The sequence below is a fragment of the Platichthys flesus genome, chromosome 15, assembly GCF_949316205.1.
Source record: "Platichthys flesus chromosome 15, fPlaFle2.1, whole genome shotgun sequence".
NCBI classification, from domain to species: Eukaryota; Metazoa; Chordata; class Actinopteri; order Pleuronectiformes; family Pleuronectidae; genus Platichthys; species Platichthys flesus.
In genome coordinates this window covers 13420654-13440949 of record NC_084959.1, presented here as the reverse complement: position 1 = coordinate 13440949, position 20296 = coordinate 13420654, and the positions used below count along the sequence as shown (strand labels likewise).

At 41.6% G+C, this 20296-nt stretch overlaps 2 protein-coding genes across 9 annotated transcripts in view; both read right to left on the bottom strand.

The window, feature by feature from the left end:
* Positions 1–74: 74 nt before the first annotated feature.
* Positions 75–4974, bottom strand: atf5a (activating transcription factor 5a). The gene is made up of 4 exons (XM_062405473.1): positions 4655–4974; positions 3547–3801; positions 2074–3250; positions 75–1985 (listed from the first exon to the last, which is right to left on the bottom strand). The coding sequence occupies exons 2-4, from the start codon at positions 3686–3688 to the stop codon at positions 1799–1801; spliced, it is 1506 nt and encodes a 501-aa protein (XP_062261457.1). The 5' UTR covers positions 3689–3801; positions 4655–4974; the 3' UTR covers positions 75–1798.
* A 5166-nt stretch (positions 4975–10140) lies between these two features.
* phldb1a (pleckstrin homology-like domain, family B, member 1a) overlaps positions 10141–20296 on the bottom strand; it is a 30902-nt gene continuing 20746 nt past the window's right edge. For all 8 annotated transcript variants that reach the window (XM_062406757.1, XM_062406755.1, XM_062406760.1 and 5 more), the window contains 8 exons: positions 19713–19811; positions 19546–19624; positions 19155–19299; positions 18744–18834; positions 17385–17531; positions 15930–16149; positions 12038–12123; positions 10141–11538 (listed from right to left, as the gene is read on the bottom strand). In XM_062406757.1, coding sequence (XP_062262741.1) covers positions 11398–11538; positions 12038–12123; positions 15930–16149; positions 17385–17531; positions 18744–18834; positions 19155–19299; positions 19546–19624; positions 19713–19811 — 1008 coding nt within the window. In that variant the 3' untranslated portion in view covers positions 10141–11397. The remainder of the gene's footprint in view (positions 11539–12037; positions 12124–15929; positions 16150–17384; positions 17532–18743; positions 18835–19154; positions 19300–19545; positions 19625–19712; positions 19812–20296) is intronic.

Here is a 20296-nt window from a genome sequence, read left to right as displayed (position 1 = left end):
GTTATCAATGGCAATCATTTTAATTTTTCCCTGCGAAAAAAAACACAGAATAATACACAAGGGACTGAGTTGACATTTTATTTTGAAATGGAGAAACGTTGACGACACACAAAGTAAATATGGATAAATAATTAAATTAAATAAGATTACAAACCCCTATAATGTGCTTTTAGATTTGCTGTCATCAGGCTACACGTGTATTTGGTTTTCACATTCACAGTTGATAGTACACCGCAGGGCGGGGAGGAGGAACAACAGTGTGACACCAGTTTTTGTCAAAAACTAAACAAACAATACAAAACAAATGTCTTAATTACATTTGGAAAATAAAATAATCTTTTTTGAATTAAGCGAGAAAAGAGCTGGAAAATAATTTAGATATAATCCTTTCAAACCAAAGCCAACACTGCAAAAGCTTTGACAAACACTCTAATGAGATTTTTCTTTAGGTTTCTACAAAGAAAAGGCTGAAACACTCCACTCCCTGATTATACAAAAGTCCTTACAAATTAGTGCAGATCAGCCAGAGGCCTAGAAAACTTATTGCCTTAACAAGCAGTTTAGAGAAACTCATTTCTGAAATCCTACATTTTCTATTCCAGAGCGAAAAACATGCAGAATGAGATCGTTAACTACTACTACTTCTTACAATATTTGAACATGTGGAAATCCCTTTCTTTCCATTGGGAAAACCTGTTAACCTGTCAAATCTTTCCACGTATAATGAAGAACAGAGGAGCTATTTTACAAGTCTGTAATCTACAAATGCCTACTGCTATTTGTAAGTATGTAGGATAATATGCTGCATATCCTGAGTGGCAAGAAAGATTGTACACATTTTTTATGTGCCAGAGAAAAATATCACAAATTACCACAAAACGATTAGATATCAGTTTCCACCTTTGAGACAGGTAAACATTAAAATAGTTATCATTTGGTGACCGAATTTATATTTTTGGAAAACATTTGCAAGCATTTTTTCAAAAAAGGTTATTATGTCCCATGTAATGCAAACATAAGAAAAATAAAACGGATGTAATGTTAACATAGCCAAGTAACATTTCCAACAAATCTAGATGCTTGACCTTCACCAGATATAGAATGACAAGCTTGAAACATACAAATCCCATCGAGGAATTAAAAGTTAGGGCTGCATTGGATCTTAAGTAAATAAAATTGTGCACAAAAGAGTAACAATAATAAAATACATTTTTGACAAGTTATTTTCCTCATCTGTATGTCACCGGATCCTTCAGTAAATACATTTATAATTTAAAAACACATTTGAAATATTATCCTCTGTCCAAAGGTGGATTTGAAATGATTCTATAAAAATATTCGGTCTGAAAGATGTCTTTAATAAAATGATGCAGTTGACACAACATATTCGACTACTTCTACTACTGAAAAGGGCGACACTGTCAATGCAATTAAAAAATAATAAAAACAATAAAAATTAAAACGCTATTGCTGACATCAATTCCAATTCAAGGCAATCAAAAATAGTAAACCTGCATAATAAATTACAGTAATTATTCAGAAATAATTTGTAGATTCATTCGGTGCGAGACCTTTTCAAAATGATTGTCGTTTTTAAGCATTGCAATGCCACAGTGCAGGCTCAAGTGATTGGAGTGCGAAAGCAGTGGACGCATTGGACAGTGTTAATTTAAGATGTAAAATTAGCGAAGCATGCAGTTACCCCTCTCACCGTGGAAAAACAACGTTAGAAACATTCAAATAAGCTCCACATTTTCCCTGTTACTCCCTTTTTAGACGGACTTGCTCGAGCTCGGTGCTACGCTGTTGTGTCCTGCTTCAACCTCTGGCTACGGGCTTTGTAAACTTCGATCAGCAGATCTTTAACGTACTGGATTTCACGTTCTACGGACTCTGCCTTGTCCCGGAGCTCCCGGTTCCTCCCTTCGAGGCCGTGCAGCTGTTCCTCCAAAATATCGAGCTCCGCCCTCTTTCGCTGGCGATACCTGCGTTCAGGAGAAGAAAGATTAAATGGAGATTTTCTATGCTTATGTCCTTTTTATGTTTGAAATTCAAATAGAAACTATAACTCACCTGTGAGCAGCAGTTTTGTTCTGATCTCTCTTCTTCTGTTTGCGTTCCCCGCCTTCACCCGGGGTGATATCCAGGTCGAACTCTGAGTCACAGTGGTCTTCCTTTAGCCTACATGCTTGTCTGTGCCCTGACGACTCCAAGTCCAGACTCTCCCTGGCCATTAAAAGACACTCTGGGGCCTGATCCTCGAGGAAATTACAGTGTAGCTCATGTTGCCTTAACTGCAGACTCTCTGATTTGAGCTGTTCGTTGACACTGCCTAAGAAGCTAGGATAGGCCTCGGGCTGCGGTGCTGGAAGATAACAGCCCTCGTTGCTCTCGGTTTTCCAACAGACAGAAGCTTTTGTCACCTCTACGCTGCTCTTGATACTGTTCAGCATGTCGTGGCAACCAGCCATTCCACTGACCTCCCTCATGCTATACATCAACAAATCCTCTTTCTTGTGTTGGACATCCAGGGATCCACCAAAGCCAAAACCTCCACCAACAACTTTCCCCCCGCCGATAACATCTTGACTGAAACAGCAGTTTTTGTCCTCTTTGGCTAGAACAGCACATCGTCTGACTTCAACTGCACTACCCAGGCAATAGTTCTTTTCTACCAGCTGCTCGTCTTCTCCACAGCAATAATTACCTGACAGGTTCACCGCTGAGTTACCTGAGTTGCTTGCTTTGGAACTGTTATCATAACCTTCACTGAACCTCACACCATCAGGGACTCTTTTCCTACTACACCCACTGGGGCGACTGCAGCTGTACGGGGCGTGTCTTGGAATTTTGGGTCGCCCAATGGGCCCGCCACAGATACTCAGCAGGTCCAGTTCTCCTGTTGCCAGGGTGACAAGAAGTGGGCTGGTGTCCGATTGGTTGGATGTCGAGTATGATGCGTATGGCAGCTGACCGTACGGCTGAGGACCCGCCGGCAGAGGACCCCTGTCGCATTTCCCTAGCCTCAGCCCCTTTTCGGGCACTGGCTCGGACAGGAAGTAGTCCTCTAGTTGGGCGAGTTCCTCCTGCAGCAGAGAGGTCATGACCTCCAAGTCAGAGGGCACCTGGATATCATTCTGAAGGGGTGAGGGGGGAAGGGAGGCATTGGTGGAGGAGGGAGGGGAAGGGGGGTTTGGGAGGTATGAGGAGAAATCCACTTCTTCCGTCATCCAGTCAGTGAGACCATCACCTATTGAAGAGGGTGAAAATATTGTAGTCGTTACTAGCTGTCGGGTGAAGAAAAATGTTACAGCAAAAAATATAAAATAAACATCCTTCATCCAACAGCGCACGTCGCAGTTTCCTAATCCCTAATCGAGTAATAGTTCTGCAAAGAAGATATTTTTCTGAATAAAGTTAGAAACTATCGGTCGCGTATATTAGACAAGCTAGTTTTTACCTACTGTTCGAGAAGGACGTATGTGCTGCAGTGCCGAGCCCACCTGAAATGGGAAAAATATAAAAAACGTACTCACTGCAACTCACCAATTAAGTGCTGACTCTCCTCTGACACCTCCCCCCTGCACCCCTGTGATTGGCTGTGGTTAGCCTGTGGGTGAGAGAGAGCGAGGGGGTCTGCCGGGCAGACACGAAAAGCCTTCCAAACAGGAGCTGATGTTGCCATCATTCTGTCTGCTGGTGCCGCGATTCAGGCCAAGTCCAAGTCCGAGCATGTGCTGAGAGCAAGCGGGGTCTGACAGATGGGCCACAGAGAGCAGGGCTGGGTGAGCATAATGAAACCTAGAGGACAAACGGAGAAGGCGTTCAGAGACAAAGAACAGATCCAACTTGTTCAGTCGACGTGATGGAACCAGGAAAATCACTCCTGACGGTTTCGGTGACTTTTTCCCACATGATTCAGCCTGTTGTGATGAAAAATGAAGATGTCATGTAGTAGGATGATGGTCAGGTGAGCAATCCTAAATATACACATTTATAGATGGAATCAAGGATTTCAAATAAAATTGAAATAAAGAAGATTAAAAAAAGATGAAATAAAAACAGTCAGAAATAGCAGTGAGTGATGCGGAGGTGAGAGCTGTGACCTGTGGGACTTTGAACATCCCCAAAGGAAAATGCACTCAAAGCACGTGGGACCTGACGCTGTCAGGGGCCCAACTGTTGATGAGGCTCCAGACTCACAGCAGATCTACAGCACATCCCTCTAAGTGAGACACACCCTGATCCTTAAAATCGGATCAATGCAGATCAGCCGCTCCCAATTACATGTTCCTTTTTAATCAATTACACCGGTTTGATCACTTAAGCTCTTTAAAAAAGGTCAATAAAGTGGTTTCTATGAGAGGGGACAGGAAACTGAGAGTGGCAGAAACGTGACGCCGTCGTCCTCCATCGGGACATCACTTCTAACACAACACTCTGACAAGAAGACGCAAGAAGAGACTTTGACCCTAAAACCAAGTAAACAACACTGGAAGGAACCACAACAAATAACAAGAAACTATTCAGACAAATTCAATGACTTGAAACAGACGTTACTGTAGAGAAACCAGCCAAATAACAAACTCCTCCACACACACAAACACACACACACACACTGACACTGACACAACAAACTACATCCACGACTTACTCCATTCTTGCAGGAAAACGTGGAGAGCACTTTTGGGGGTGCGTTGCTGGAGCAAAGCACGTTTTCTTCTCGGGTCCTAAAGCTTCACGAATTCAAAAAGCCATTGCCCTCGCTGTTGCCGTTGTTTTGTGTTTTGCAGCTCGGAGGAAAGATCCGGGAAACGGCGAGTTGTTGCTTTGTTGTGTTCGAGCAGTAAACTGAGGAGCAGCTTCATCGTGGGGAAGCATCACTTCACTCACACCTAGCAACCGACTGCGTCACGGGGACAACACCAGATCCCTCCGCCCACTCCCGCTGAAGGACGTCCCACCACCTGCTCGCTCGCTCCCTGCTGCTCCGCCACAGAAGTTAGAGAGCTGCCTCCTCCCGTGAGTTTCTAAAGTAAACCCGTCACTTTAATGACCCGTCTTACAGCGAGTGGCCATTGATTCAATCACGGTGCTAATGTTGACACAACACGGCGATTTCTGTCCACTCTGCTCCTGCTAGATAACAGGAAACACCAGAGGCATTCAATAGAAATTAAGCACATGTGACATGAGTTACACAATTATGCTTTAGCGGAAGTAGATTATTGCCAAGAGTCTATAGATGGTGAAATATTATGGATTTAATTATATCTTCTGATATCAATTATTCAATTGAATAGTTCGATTTCAAAGAGGAGAGTGTAAACAAGACCCGTTGCGAGTTTATGAAATAGAAGTGTATCCGTGGTAATCTGACATGTAATCAGATTACTGTAACGTTACACTTTGTAATCTTTTTTCTCTTGTGGTCCTTTGTTGCCAAGGGAGACGGCATGGAGGGCAGATGCCGTTTGTTACAGAGCAGACTCACACCCTGAAAGTGACGTCACAACCTGGTTTTGGTTTAGGTGCAAACGACCCTCCAGCACAAACCAGTAGAATTCAGATGCCGTACTTTATAATAAGGAGGCATGGTGTTGTTTTGGAAGGGGACTATTTGATTCACAGCACTTTGTTGTTCAGCTCTGTTGCATCTCCGTTGCATCAGTGGTCCACGCTCAGAGCCGATTGGCTGCGCGTGCTGAGGCTTCCTGGCTGCCATTGGTTGGATTCTGGTAGATGTGAATTGTGATTGGCCGATGCTCGGCAAGGCAGCCAGAGCATCACTGTGTTTTTTTTTCCTCCTGCAGTGCAGAGTGTGCACATGTTTGAGGTAAACAAACCGGGAGTGGAGCTCAGTGCTGCGGCGCTTTAGATTACAACAGAGCTTGTTTCTTTTCTTTTGACGTAACGACATGTGGTCAATAAGTATTTTAAAATAAAAGTCTCTGATTATACAGTATAGCAGGTAAATAGATGTAAATTAAATGAATTATGATCTCACTTTTGATTTGCATTTGTGTGTTGATTGAAAATATGTTGTCGTCATTGAAATATAGTCCAGTCTGGCAATTACTTTATGAGGCTATAATTATGTCTAAATTGTATTTAATACATCTTTTTGCCACATTCACTCAGTAGTCGTCAACTCGTAACTTCACTGAGACTTTGTTTGATAAAATGACTGAGTCTATGCACAATTGAAGTTAAATCATCGCTCCATGTTGTCGACTCTTTTTTTTCCCATTGCTAAGTTAGTGAGACACATTCATTTATTGGTAAAGACTGTCAATAACAATTATGTGATGAATAAAGCTTTGTTTTTCTCCCTCAGATGGGTGAGCGTGCTGCTCTCCTGTTGCTATAGTAATAGCGGACACTGCCCCCTATTTTAGACTTGTTTTCTGGTAGCTGTTGCCATGGGATTTGCATCTCTCTCTCTCTCTCTCTCTCTCTCCCTCTCTCTCTCTCCCTCTCTCTCTCTCTCTCTCTCTCTCTCTCTACCCCTCTCTCTCTCTCTACCCCTCTCTCTATCCCTTCCGCCTGTTTTCCGTACCCCTCCCGGTCCAACCATTCCACCGACTCATTTGCTGAGTTGCACGTCTGTGACATGATAATTTGGCCCAAACTAATGGCCTTATTTCCAGTTCTGCTGAATTTGCATGTTGATGGGACACTGTAGCGTCTAATGGACTTGTCCGCTGAGCATGAGTTTGTGTATCAAGTGAAAGTCGGGACTCTTTTAACTTGAATTGATTGCACATAGGAGACACAAGACATTATCCAGAATGACTGCAGAGGAGTTTTTTCCACTCAAGTGAAACACGTCCACTAAATAATCCACAGAACCTCAGTATTTGTAGATTAGACTGAATCGGAGTGAAATGTTCTGTTGTTTGTGTTAATCCGAGTCATTTAAAGAGACAGCTCTGTTAGAGGGGAGCTAATCAGCAAATCGCCCCAATGTGTGATCGCTGAGTTTGGAGCGATTTGTAGAAAGGCAACCTGATGCAATCTGGATAAATGTGGTCGTAATGGAGACCAGATTGAAACAGCAGTAGCTGGTGAAGTCGAAGGGTCTCCCAGGAAATCGCTGACGGCTCTCTCCGCCTGTGTTAATTGGTCCACAGAGGGCTTCCTGTTTGTGCATCATAAGAATAAGTCCAAGGTGCTGCTCACCACAGCGCTGCAGCGTTTTCCTGTTGTCTCCACGATCAGGTTCAATTTCCCTTTTTCATCATTCAGGAAAAGTTGTGAAATAAGTCAAAATGCCTTTGTTTCTCCCTTTTAATTCTCGTCAAACAAATCATCCAAACTTGTTTGCCGCTGAACGAAATGAAGGATGTCAAATTTGGATCAAACTGAACATCAAATTATATTTGAGGTGTTTGTTATCACGTTTCTTCAGCAGCACAAGAGCTGCCCATCAAAATTATAAACCTACATTTATTGTCTGAATATTGTGTGTGAGCCCAGAAGTCAGAAAAGTCAATGCTGCATGCCAAGCGCACGTATGGCGCGTTAGTGAGGGTTACACCATCATTTCATCATCATCTCCCTCCGAATTTATTGTCCTCAACTTTTGCCCCTCTTTGAACATATGAGGAAAACACGGAATTCACTTACAACTTGTGAATGGGAGCCGCTCGGAGGGGATCATCTGTGGCGGTTTTCATGTTTGTGTGTTCAGGCTACAGCTCATTCTCATTTGTTTCTGGCACGAAAAGTGATAATCCAGCCTCTATAAAGTGACAAGCATAAGATGTGTCCTTTATTCATGAATGTTTATACAAGGGTAAAGTGATTTGCACAAAGCCATGACGGATCTGAATCAGTCAGTCACATGGTTGTGTTGATTTTACCGTTCCTCAAGGACTTCATGGTGAAACAGACGTGCGTGCTATGAAGGACGACAGCGTCTGTTGTGTCTTTGTTTAGGGATGTCGGTTTTTAGACCATCTCTCTGAACTCGCTCTAACTCCTGCAGACATTTTCATAAAGGTGTTCAGGACACATGAATCATTGACTGATGGATACTGTAGTTAGACAATTGGGTGTTATACAAAAAATAAGTTTGGAAAAAATATAGAATTTAAATAAATGACAAATGAAGCGTAGAAAAACAGAACATCCTGTACAACAGAGTAATCAGAGTTTGAGGTACATTTACTGATCGTGTCTCACTTGTGCCTCGCATGTTGTTTTTAGTGAACACATCCCAAACTTGGTGAACAGGTCCCGGGGGGGGGGGGGGGGGGTTTCCTCTGTGTCATTCGCAGCACTCAGGCTGTGTCCCGCTGCTCTGCAGAGTCGTTTAAACCCCAGAGGTTGGACGTCTGTCACCTTTCAACTTTTACACATCTTCATTCACGCCAAGCACTCCTACACAGTTTATACAGGGTGTGCGATGTCACAAAGTACATTTACTTTATTACTGTACTTAGACACAATTTGCATGTATATGTACTTTAGGTAACATCACGCTGATTAAGTCCAGACTGGCTTTACACTGATACAGCTCTAAACCTAATTCCCACTTTAACTGACAAAAAAACAACATGTCTGAAGGCAAAGGTCAAACCCATAAAAGTGACCGAATGGCAGACAAGAAATTCAGAAAAACCGAGCTGCTGTAATCGATCTTTGTCTGATTTATTGGCATTTAAATTTAGAGTGTGAAAAATATGTTGTGGTCTAAAAACTGGACGTTATAAAAACTGAACACACACAGTGTGATAGTTCCAATTTTCTATCTGCAGTGAAATTTGGGAGCACTTCCCTTTCATTGCTGGAAGTCAATGAAATAAAAAGTAGTTGGCTGCAGCTGTGGCTTTACAATTTGTATTTTTGTTGGCTTCATTAGGTCAATGCTGGCGCTTCTCCCCTCCGGATATTTTTCACATATCATTGTTGTTCTTGCCACGAAACTCTCCCCTCCCCAAAAAAACATGTTTCTTCTATTACGATTTAATGATCTGTATGCCACGCACCCAATTCTGAATTAATGACTGTCATTTTACGTTCTCCTTCAAAGAGAGCGGAGAAGGTTTGTTCAAAGCGGTGCACATTAGGATCGGAACTTTCTCCGCCGCTTCAGATGCATTTAGATTTATTTGGAGGCTTTCATCTGCCGTGCGTGCGTGCATGTGGACATGTTTGGGGCTGGGCAGGAGATAATTTTTTCTCTTTAATCTCCTAAATTACTCTGAACGCACATGTGGATATGAAAACGTATAAATTACAAACGTCTGTGGTGAAATGTTGTGATGGGTGAGGGAGCGCGAGGATTTGACAGGTGATTTTACTATGAACATGCCCTCCGAGCCGAGAGACATCTCCATTTCATCAGAGCGCTTGAGCTTGTCTTCCGACGAGGTTAATATCCCCCCCATTAATTCTGACAACATCATGAGAGACCTTCACTAATTCAGCACCTGCACCATCGTGCTCAAGCTCCGGAGGCCTCAGGGAGAGGCCGGTCTGCATCTTTAACCGTTATCACCCTTGGCTCATTAATATTTCACCAACAATAAGGCTGGGTGTCACACATGCTCATCACCACGGTAATGAGCTCACGTTGATCTGTTTATAATTCAGACAGGTGCACCGGCGACTCAAAGACACTGATGATAGCAGCGTGTGTGAACGTCTCTCCCAAGGTCAGAGGGACGCGGATGTTTTGAGCGATGTCAATGAAGCTGCAGACACTTCTGATTTTTTAAATACCATGAATTGGATGCTCATTTGAATCACTAAAACACTTACACTATGGAACCAGGGATTTGTATATTTCCAGTGCTGACTCTAATCGGCACCTGTCAGGAGCCAAGGTGTGTTTCATTGATAACATCTGTTAAATATTTCCACAATCACCGCTATAAAATAATTTAACGGCCCCGCTGACATAGTATCATCGGTCTACACCTGCACATCTCTGTCATAGTTTTGAACCGAGGAGGTGAGATATATAAAACGTGAATATATTTTTAGCAAGCAATTAATATTTAAAAAAACTTGTTTATGGAGAATTTTTGTGAGACGTCTTCTCCGTGACGTGTTTCCCCCCCCCCCCCCCCCCTCACATGTGAAATTTCTCGATGTTGAATCATACATGTTAAGTTGCATGTCATTTCACTACATGTTTATTTTTCCTTCTCATTTTTAAATAGACTATAGTTCAGGGCAAGACATCAAATGAATTACACTGAGCCAGAAACACATGATTTCAGTTCTCTAACAACAACTTCTACAGTTAACGAGTTAATGAGATCATTAACTAATTCCACTACCTGACTGTGGTTGTGTAAATAGAGGAGTTGTAGTGGCTTGAAGCAAACACCTTTTGTGTGCTCTCCATTTAACATGAAACGTGTGGAGCGTTTAAGGGCTTATGAGGTTTTTTAAAGAAAGCTGAAAAAATGAATGACTTAATTGCGAGAAACACTAATTAAGGAAGGAGCTGGATTGTAAGTGAACGTGTTCAGTTTAGCCGATTTGTCTGGAACAAATTAGTTTGTCAGATAAACAAAGCATCAGATTCATCACATACTTTTATTCATTAGATATACACGGTAGTTTTACAATATCATTACAGGACTATAATTTATGATTACTGTTAAAATGCAAATATGTTTTTTTATAATACACATGAATGCTATTATTTATCTGAATGAAAAGCCCTTATAATATTGCACTGTATATTGAGTGATATTAAAATTTGTATTGTAAAAATCAGATAAAAACATTTCATAAAGTATTTGGCACCAAAGCTGCGTAATATATGACTCTTTAAAAATATTTTAAGATACTTGCTATAGAACTCTGTTTTCCTTTTAGTGTTTTTGACATATTAAAAGATACTTTTTTAATCGGAAGGTTAACAAACTGCAGGGAAAAGTACAAATGTATCAAAAAGAGAGAAAAGTTAGATTAATACTGCGCATGCACAGATCGGCTTCCGAGATGTAAAGAGTTTGAGCTTATGTGAAGTAAGAAATATTCCAAGTGTTCCTCCAGAAACCTCCCGAAATCATATTGTAAGTATTTAAAATACATTTTGGTAATAGAACGAGTTTAATACGGTTTTGTTTCTAGAAAGCTTCCCTTCATAGATCCAAAGGCAGGCTGCTCAGTCTCAGTCCAACTTGAGAATTCTTACAAAAAAAAAAGCACCTATGTCAAGACTCAGCCTTCATTTGCACCAAAGCATCAGGCTTCTTTTATATGAGCACCAGATCAAGTGTCTCCTCAGATGTCCATCCCGGACACATCTGCCGCGTGTCCTCAGCCTCAGCTCCAGCCCCAGCAGGGGAGCAGCTCAGGTTGCCTCGCAGGTGTCACGGTGCTCGCTCAGTCCCCATCATCCTCCCAACCTGTCACCCGACACATGGTCCCTCAGCTCATGAACTGCGTGTAGCCTTCGGCGCCCGTTACTATGACATCCATCCAGATCCTCATGGCCTCCGGGGACGGGGCCACCATGAAGTAGAGCCGGTCGTGGGTTTTCACACAGAAGGTTAAAGAGGGATTGGGGCTCTGGAGGATCACAGGGGGACAGAGAGGGGGACGTTATAGACCAGAGTCTGCAGCTGCACCTGTTGCACCTTTTTCCTCCAAGATGTTTATCAGAAAAAACTACATTAAAATACTAGCTGACACATAATTGTCTGCTTCAAAATAATGTTTGTAAATAGTCTATACACTTTGGGAAAATAAGATAATCAGATTAAAAGGTTAAAAATTGCAAATCCATCCAAATCAATTCAGAACCTGCCAATTTGTATGTCCCACAGACACTCTTTATTTTATAATTATAATGAGCTTTAACATTAATTTTAAAAGTTACAGCTGGTTCGAAAACCTTAATTCATAAATTTCTAAAACAGAACATCTGTGATTTAAAAATTACTCTATACCCCCCCCCCCCCCCCTAATTTGATTAAATAACATTGTGAATCTAAACCCCTCAGATTTTATTCCATTCAATCTATGATCTATTAGTAGCCTATTATAAAATAGAATAGAGAGTGTTTACCTTGGTGGCACTGCGTAGGTGATCATAATAAACCTCTTCAATCGCCTGAAAGTAAATGAGTCCTTTCAGCTTGGTTTCATGCTTGTCTGAGAGGAGAAAAAGAAAAAAAAATACACTAAGAAACATTATATTACGTCTTGTACTGATGCAAGACCTCTGCCAGTCTGAGCTCCAGACAGAACAACCAGCCGCAACTGTGGGAATACAGTTCATGTTTGTTTTTGGACAGATTGTCAAGGCCTGAATTCCTTTTAAAGTAAATATTTATCATTTCATAATAAGGGCCGTGGATCCCAAAAAACGTGTTAAAAAATGTCTACGTTAATTTTAGCCGTTTTATAATGAAATAAAGGCAACTGTGGAATAATCTCACACTAGTAACAGCTGACTGTGATCCAATGGTGGATAGTTTAAAACAAACACAATGAGATGGAAATAAATTAAAACCAGAAACGTAAGAAAAGCACAACAACAACTGCTCAGGTCAAACTGCATGTGAGACAAGGCCTAATAGATAAATTGCTTTGTAATGTCTAACACAGTTCCCAACAATTTACAACGAGTTCCAGCAGAAATAAAAGTTGTATGATCTGCCCATTTATTCAAGATAAGATTGTTATTTACCTAAAATGTGACTTTAGGAAGGATTCTGGGTAAAAGCCAGGACACTTATCTTCTTATACATCTCTTATTCCCCATCAGTCTTTAAATTTATGATTAAGCTAAACTTTTATTAATTTAATCATTAACAGTGATTTTATTTCAAAAAGCTAAATATTGCCCTCAGGAGTGAGCAGTTCAGCAGTGAATAGCATATTTACTTGAATGGATGAGTATTGTTTGTTTTCTGCCTTAATTGGTTTACTTTTAAACGTAATATTGTGTCTTCTTAAGTTATTATTTCTCTCCGTCTATTCTACCAGATGTAAAATTAATTATATTTGAAAAATGGTGGCAGTCTGAGTAAAACAGAAGAAGAACAAGTGAAATGTGGATGGGGAAACCAGATATGGAAAAAAAGAAGAAAGGTGTTTAACCCCCACTTTTCCCAGCAACACACATACCCCATGAATAGGTATGAGCAGCAGTGGATCAGAGTAAAAGTTAATTAAAAGTGCAGGTCTATTTCAAGCTATGCCTCAAGTCTTTGCCATCCTATTAATTTGACTTGTTTTCTTCAGTCGTACCCTTTTTTATTTTTGTCCCCGCTGGCGAGGTTGAGATCTTTTGTAAATCTTAAAAGGAAAAGCATCTTTTGGATTTGATCTTCAACATTTTCCCTTAAAGCAGGTCAGAGCTCGTGTCCAGTACACAGGGGTTTGGTTCTCTGTTCACAGCGTCTACCTATAAGCAGTTTTAGGTCACTCCAACACTCAGGAGTTTCATGTTTCCGTAAATTTGGTGGATGGATCTCAGCGGATGCAATCGCAGGATTGATGTTTTTTTTCCTAGTTTGAGGCTAAACTAAAGGAGTTTGAGTGTGAGGAGACTTTTTTTTTCTCATCTCAGATCAATTTCTTCAAATTACCTCAGTTTAAAGAGTTTCTGTCTGATTCCGGTCTTATTCAAACAAACAGCGGCCCTTTTCTTTCTGTCTCCTCCAGTGCGCGCTGCGGTGCCCGGCTCAGAAACAAACACCCAGCGACAATTAAAAGGCAATCTTTTGAAATACGTTCAACACTTTCTCTCTTCTCCCTCTTCCATAAGTCAAATCTGCTTAGTAATGAGATAAATGTTTTTGAAATGTGAGTTTCGTTTTATTAGTCACGAACAAGCCAGGAGCTAGCCTCCTCCCCAAGAAAAACACATCCAGAGAAAGTATTGCATCTTATTTCATCACCATCATCACCACCATCATCTTCGTCAGGAGTGAGGGGGTGAAAAGGCTAGGCAAGAGAGGAGAGAGAGAGAAAGAGAGCGGAGCGAAGAGACGAGGGGCGTCAGTAATGAAAATATACTCGGATTGTGTTTCGAACTTTGTGTCCCAAAATGGGTCAATTATTCAAACTAAATGTTCTCAATACAAACGTCGGGGACAGTTTAGATGTGAGTTGCCAACTAATTTAGAACAGCGAGGGCGAAATATTCCACTTTGTGCAGCATTATTCACTGTTTGGCTCCTGATGAATAAAGAGAAGCGAGGACAGCCACAACTAAGAAGAAGTCAGGACTCAGCCTGGTGAACAGAAGGAAAGTTTTCAACAAAAAGTTTACGCATTTGCGGATTTAGAAATATTCAAAGTCAGGGGCCACAATTTACATTTAAGTAATTTCTTGTTTACTGTGAGCTCTATAACTTTGAGCAAAACAACACATCATTAAATACTTAATAGAACTTGAACGTTTCTTTACGGTGAGTTTAAAGAGTTCATTTCAGTAATGAAGTTTAGTGGCAGCTCCGTCAGGAACACTGTCTTCTTGTCTCCTGAATCACATGCACAGTGCTCACTGTCTCTACGCTCCCATCAGCTCATTCTCTCTCTTCGTCCAATCACAACCTGACTCCCTCGCCTTGAGCCAATCTCATGTGAGCTGTCAAACTTTTAAAATGTTCTTTCTCCCTCCCGTCATTCAGCTGTCAATTATTCCAGGTGCCACCTCCACCCCAAACCGTCCAATCAGAAGCCTTCATGAGCTGTCCTAACTTCTCCAAGTGTGGAGGCTCTATCACATCTGAAGCATCTAATTCACAGGACTGGTTCCATAGTGGTCTACTCTACAGGCTCCATAGTCTATTCCTCCGGTTCTCAATACATTTAATTTGATTCTGATTAACTAATTCACTTTGGTTTGTCTCCTTCACCCTGTTCAGTCCTGGTGGTGCAGAGAGAAGTTTCTAACACGAGGAGTAACTGGAGGCCTCAGGGCCATGACAGAGGAAGGAGGGGGGGATGTTTTTACTCGAGCTGTTCTGCAAACGTGCAGATTTTGAAATGCACTTTGATGTCACATGTCACATGTTGATAATACAACTTTTCTGAACCGATTTTAAAAGCACAAGTTCTGGTTTGTGGGGTTGCGTTATAATTATGAGAGCTATACATATATTATAAACATCATTTCTTATAGAGGTGTTCCAGCTATCAGGAAGAAATATGGACCTTTCATTCAGCACATGAGGTGAATTGACCCACTTTTCCAAAGCACTGGAGACTCCTGACAGAAAGAGTGAGTTCACACAATCCGGCAATCAGAACGAAAAATACATTTCATTCTATGGAAAGACACATATCTGAACAGCGTATTTAGTGTTTAAAGGGCACAAGAAAGAATGCGTCAGAGACTGAAAAAACGTCATCATGTAGAAAGATTTTGACAAAAACATGATGTCTTTATTATATTCAGGTGTGATTGAGGATGTAAACAACATTCTGAATAAAAAATTTTTTTTAAAGATGCATTTATTAGTCCCAAACAGATGCACAGACATGCAAAGGCACACTCATGCAGGTAGGGAAATGTAATCTCTGCTTTTGACCCATCTGGTGCAGGACACACAGAGCAGTGAACGACCATGTATGGCGCTCGGGGAGCAGATGTTGGGGGAGTAAGGTGCCTTGCTCAGGGGCACTAGACAGGGTAGGGAGACTCTTCGAGTTTTGGGCAGATCAATCCAGGTTCGCCTTTTGTTGTCTCTCCGTGGAGTCGAACCAGAGACGAACCAGAGACCTTCTCTGCCCATAGTCCAAGTTTCTGCCTATTAATGGGACTGCATTATGCAGTGGGATATGATTTGATCGGTCACTTTTTCCAGTAAGGAGTTCTGTTTTCACCCGTCCATTTTACCGGATTGATGTCCACAAAAACTTAGTGAACTGATTTAGTATCTGTTTTTTATCTATTTAGTCAAGCTTAAATTTAGCCACATTTTGGAAATAGAATGTATCCTCACCCGCATAATAACAGAAGTTCCTCTTGAGACGGTCAAAAACGAACCAGCGTTTCTTCCAGGATTTGATTTTGCCGCCCATCTTCACCAGGTGACCCTTACACATCTTCTCGGTGAGGTTGACGAAGGGGCAGGTGTCGATGCTGTGGCCGGACGACTCCACGTGGGCGCGCAGGTCAAACTCCTCCTTACGGTTGGGCAGGTAGCGCGTCATTGGACGAGCCTGTGAAGAAAACGTTTCATGTTGTTACTCATAGACTTGATGCTCTTAATGCTACTAAAGGATGTGATGGGGATAATCAGTGGAGCTTCATTTAAGGGTTTTTGGTTGATCACATGTCAGGGCCCAATATGTTGCAGCCCAACCTAAAGAAGGTGTTTAGGTTTATTTTAAATGGATCAGGGGAGAACACATCAAATTTTCGATGCATGGTCCTACTGAGTGACTTTCTAATTACAGTTATTAACACAAGTCAAATTTCAAGTCAAAACAAATCCGTAGGGATACCGACATTTCGGAGCAAGTAAGGTGTGATGTTTCTCTTTCTGTGACCTAAACCAGTGTAAGCCACTTGGTATAATACTGATATACTGTCAGCTTTCATTTGGATTTGAAGGATAATAAATCTAATTTCTTTGAGTTCATCAACTACTAAGGGTGTTACCTTTGTGCGCTATAGCCTCTGATTCTGCTGTATAGTGTTAAGTGCTGCTGTACAGGGGGTTCATCAGAGTAAAAGGAAATGTGCAGCGTCTGATCACATCACTGATGGAAGTGGTGAGAATGAACAAACACAGTCGACGGCCGTGAAACCAAGACAAGGAGCTGAAAACACTAAATAGCGGCGGGAGATGTTCTGGGTTCATCAGTTTGAGCAACAAAGTTCACATCAGATCAGTTCATCACCTCTTTTATTCCACTTTCTTTCACCTTGAGAGCATCTTTCGTTATATTCATTGATTTCTCAGAAAATAATAATAATGGATGAAAGCAAATTTAGCACGTTTGATGGTATGATATGGGTGTTATCATACCTAAAGGGACTGTTGGGCCTTGGCAGAGTCTAAGTGCTGTTCTAGTTTGATTTGTTATTGATAGTAAAAGTGTTTTCTAGAACTAATAATACATTGAGCTAAAGGTGTGTTGATATTTGATCATATTTGTTTACTACTCAAAAAGAGAAGCTGGTAATTAAACACAATCAGATTAAAATATGATGTATATATGATATGTTTTTTACTCCTCTCAGCCCCGCCCATTTCTCACTGCTCTTTCTCTCACCCGCTCCTCCCTTCCCTCCATTCTCTCCCCCTTTGTCTCCCTTTCCTGACAGTCTTTGATCTTCTCATCCACCCAGCCTCTCCTAAGTGTCTCGCCTCTCATCCTCTCCCTGAAGTCTCCCTCCCTTCCTCCCTCCACTTCTCGCCGCCGTCATCTCCTCCCACTGCTCCACTGACCTGGGAGAAGTTTTTCTCTCTCATCTTCACCTCCTCCTCCACCAGCCTCTGCCTGTGGGCCGTCTCGTCCAGAAGCCTTCTCTCGGCCTCCTCTCGCCTCCTCCGCTCCTCCTCCAACATCTGCCGCCGAGCCTGCACCTCCCTCTCCTGGGAGCGTTGGGAGAGGAGAGAGGGAGGAACAGATGGGGGAGAAGGGAAGAAAAATAACAGGGAGACGGGTTCGAATATGTTAATGGTAGGCAAATATTGCGATACAAAGTGGATGACTGTCAGAGGAGGAGCATGAGAATTCAAGTCCCAATCCAGGGTTTTGTAAAATATATCCCTCAAGTTTGTGTATATAGAAGCTTTGCTGATGTAAAATGATCCTTTGCTGTTTTCAGACACTTTCAACAAGATTGTTCAAACACCGCTCACAACTTCACTTTGCCTGATGATCACTGATCACCCTCAGACTGTTTTTAAGACACACAAAACTTTTACCAAATACCACCTTAAGTAGACCTGGTAGGTTTGGTGATTGGATGATCATATAGCATCTTTTATAGAAATCTGTCTTTTAAAAAAAATATTTCCAACAAACTAAAAACTCACTGTTTTGTTAAATTATTATATTTAGATTTTTTTTAACCAGTGAAAGATTGTTGTATTTTTAGAGGGAATGTCAATTTTGATGTATTTTTTGCATATATTTGTCGATTAACAATAATAGTAATAAAAGTAAACCTTGTATAGCAGATTTTATGACACAGTTACAATAATGGAAATTGAAACGGTTGAATAATATATATATCATGTTGGTATACACTAATGTCTTACAAATAATATTCTAATATAGACTATTGATAATCCATATCAGGATATCATCATGCCCATAAAAATACGACTTATCTGTATAGGTTGATAAGTCATCCCATAGAGAAAAAACATTTGATTACACAGTAAAACTGTGTCAATGTTTTCCACTAGCACAGTTTTTGTTATATTACTTATTACCTTATTTCCCCTATCAATTCATTTATCAATCTCATTAATCCATCTTCAAATAATCATTTTAATAATTTAGTTTGAAAATGTTGGTTAGAAACTATTGACAAATGCCTGCTCTAATTTGAAGGAGATTTTGTTTCATATTCCTTGCTAAGATAGCTTGTAAGTTTTTTGATGTTTTATTTTGAAATGATTTAAACTATCAATCATCCAAGCAGTTGCCAAATAATTCTATGTCCATCGACATATTGATTAATCCACTAATTTAAATGATCATGGAGATTATGTTTTGGACGTGTATATTGTAAATTGTATATCGTATAGTCGTGTTCATGTCCAAACTCTGCAGCACCAAACCCGGTCACTCACTCTGTTCTCCACGAGTCGGGCTTTCTCCTGCTGCGCCTCCTTCAACATCTTCTCCATCTCCTCTATCCTCTGGGTCTCTAACCCACAGGCACTGCAACACACAGAGGGGAGCAGCCTCTGATGACACAGCTACATGACACAAGGCCTTGGATGAAAAAAGTACACAGACATGCCCGGAGACCAAACACAGGAGACAAAGGTTTTTCTTCATGAAAAAGTGTCTTTGAACTTCACAAGAAAACTGGAAGAGGTTGGCATGGCAACAGACAGTGTTACTTGTAGTCACGGGAGCAGACGTCTAACGGAAACATGATGTCACTGGGAAAAACAGTGACCCTTCTCTTGGAAGACAGGGCAGACTGGAGTGTTCCCATGGTAACAGAGCCAGCCTCTGATTTCCCAGTCTCTCACCTTTCCGGGGTGCAGGCGGAGTTGCCGGTGGAGACGCTGGTCTCCATGCTGTCGGAGCTTTCCAGACTCAGGGTGTCGTACGCCTGGTTTCCGCTCGGTGGCGACTGGTGATGCAGGATGGAGTGATGGACAGTGGGAGACACGTCTGTGCAGGCAGAGAGGCAGAGACAGCCGTCACAGACTTGCAGTGCCCTCTGCTGATGGTACCATGTCACTGCTACCAGTTGGTTAAAATCATATAATCACACAGATCGTGTCAAACTAAGTGGAACCAATACATGTTCCTGGAAAAAGGACCACAGCTTTCCTCTGGTTAAAGTCACATGATCACACCCAGTGAAAGTCTCCACTCTGCTAAATAAATCAGATGAAGACTGAAGGAGTCGAGTACCTTTGCTCTGTACAACCATCTGCCTCCTGGACTCCGTGTCTAACGGCGTTGACATCTCTCCCAGAGCTAACTGTAACCCCTGAGAAACACGTGGAGGGCATCACACTGTGAACTACCTTTAAAGCATTCATTTAGAGATTAGCTTTAAAGTCAACAGACAGACTCACCTTGGTGGATGCGTCTCTCTCATGAGCGCTGGAGTGTGGCAGGGCTGGGGCCCATGACGCCGCCAGGCCAACCTCGCCATCTGATTTGGACTTCAACAGCTGAGGGGAGAAAGACACCTCAGTTTTTTTTTTATAACTTTTTTTTTTAATTTGAGATGTTTTGCACAAAAACAGCTGAAGACAAAGAATTTTCTTTTTGACTTTTAGGGTGACTGGAAAATCTGAACTGAGTACATGTATAAAATCCTGCAAGCAAATGAACGGGGTGGTCGTGATGGTCGAGTTCATCACCAATCTGACCTTTGACCTCACTCTTTCCGGTTCTCAGCTGATCAGTTAGTGACTTGGGTCTGTCCTCCCAGTTGCACCAGTCATGTGAGCTGAAATACTTCCTTATCCTGCTCATTTCTAACAGGACCTTTCATGTGCTTCACTTTGTGGCTTTGTAATCGAGTACTAGATTGAACATTAAACTTATATCAATGTCTCTCCTTGACATTTCCTTTTCAAACCATATTTGTCTTTGTAACAGGAAATACATGAACTGTCTACTAGAGGGCCGCCTAGTTTCAGGAGCAGGGATG

Coding starts and splice junctions, on each gene's coding strand:
- atf5a (XM_062405473.1), bottom strand. CDS start 3,688: ATGATGGCAACATCAGCTCCTGTTTGGAAGGCTTTTCGTGTCTGCCCG. Junction 3,251..3,546: donor GGAGAGTCAGCACTTAATTG/GTGAGTTGCAGT, acceptor CCTCTTCAATAG/GTGATGGTCTCACTGACTGG. Junction 1,986..2,073: donor AACAAAACTGCTGCTCACAG/GTGAGTTATAGT, acceptor TCCTGAACGCAG/GTATCGCCAGCGAAAGAGGG.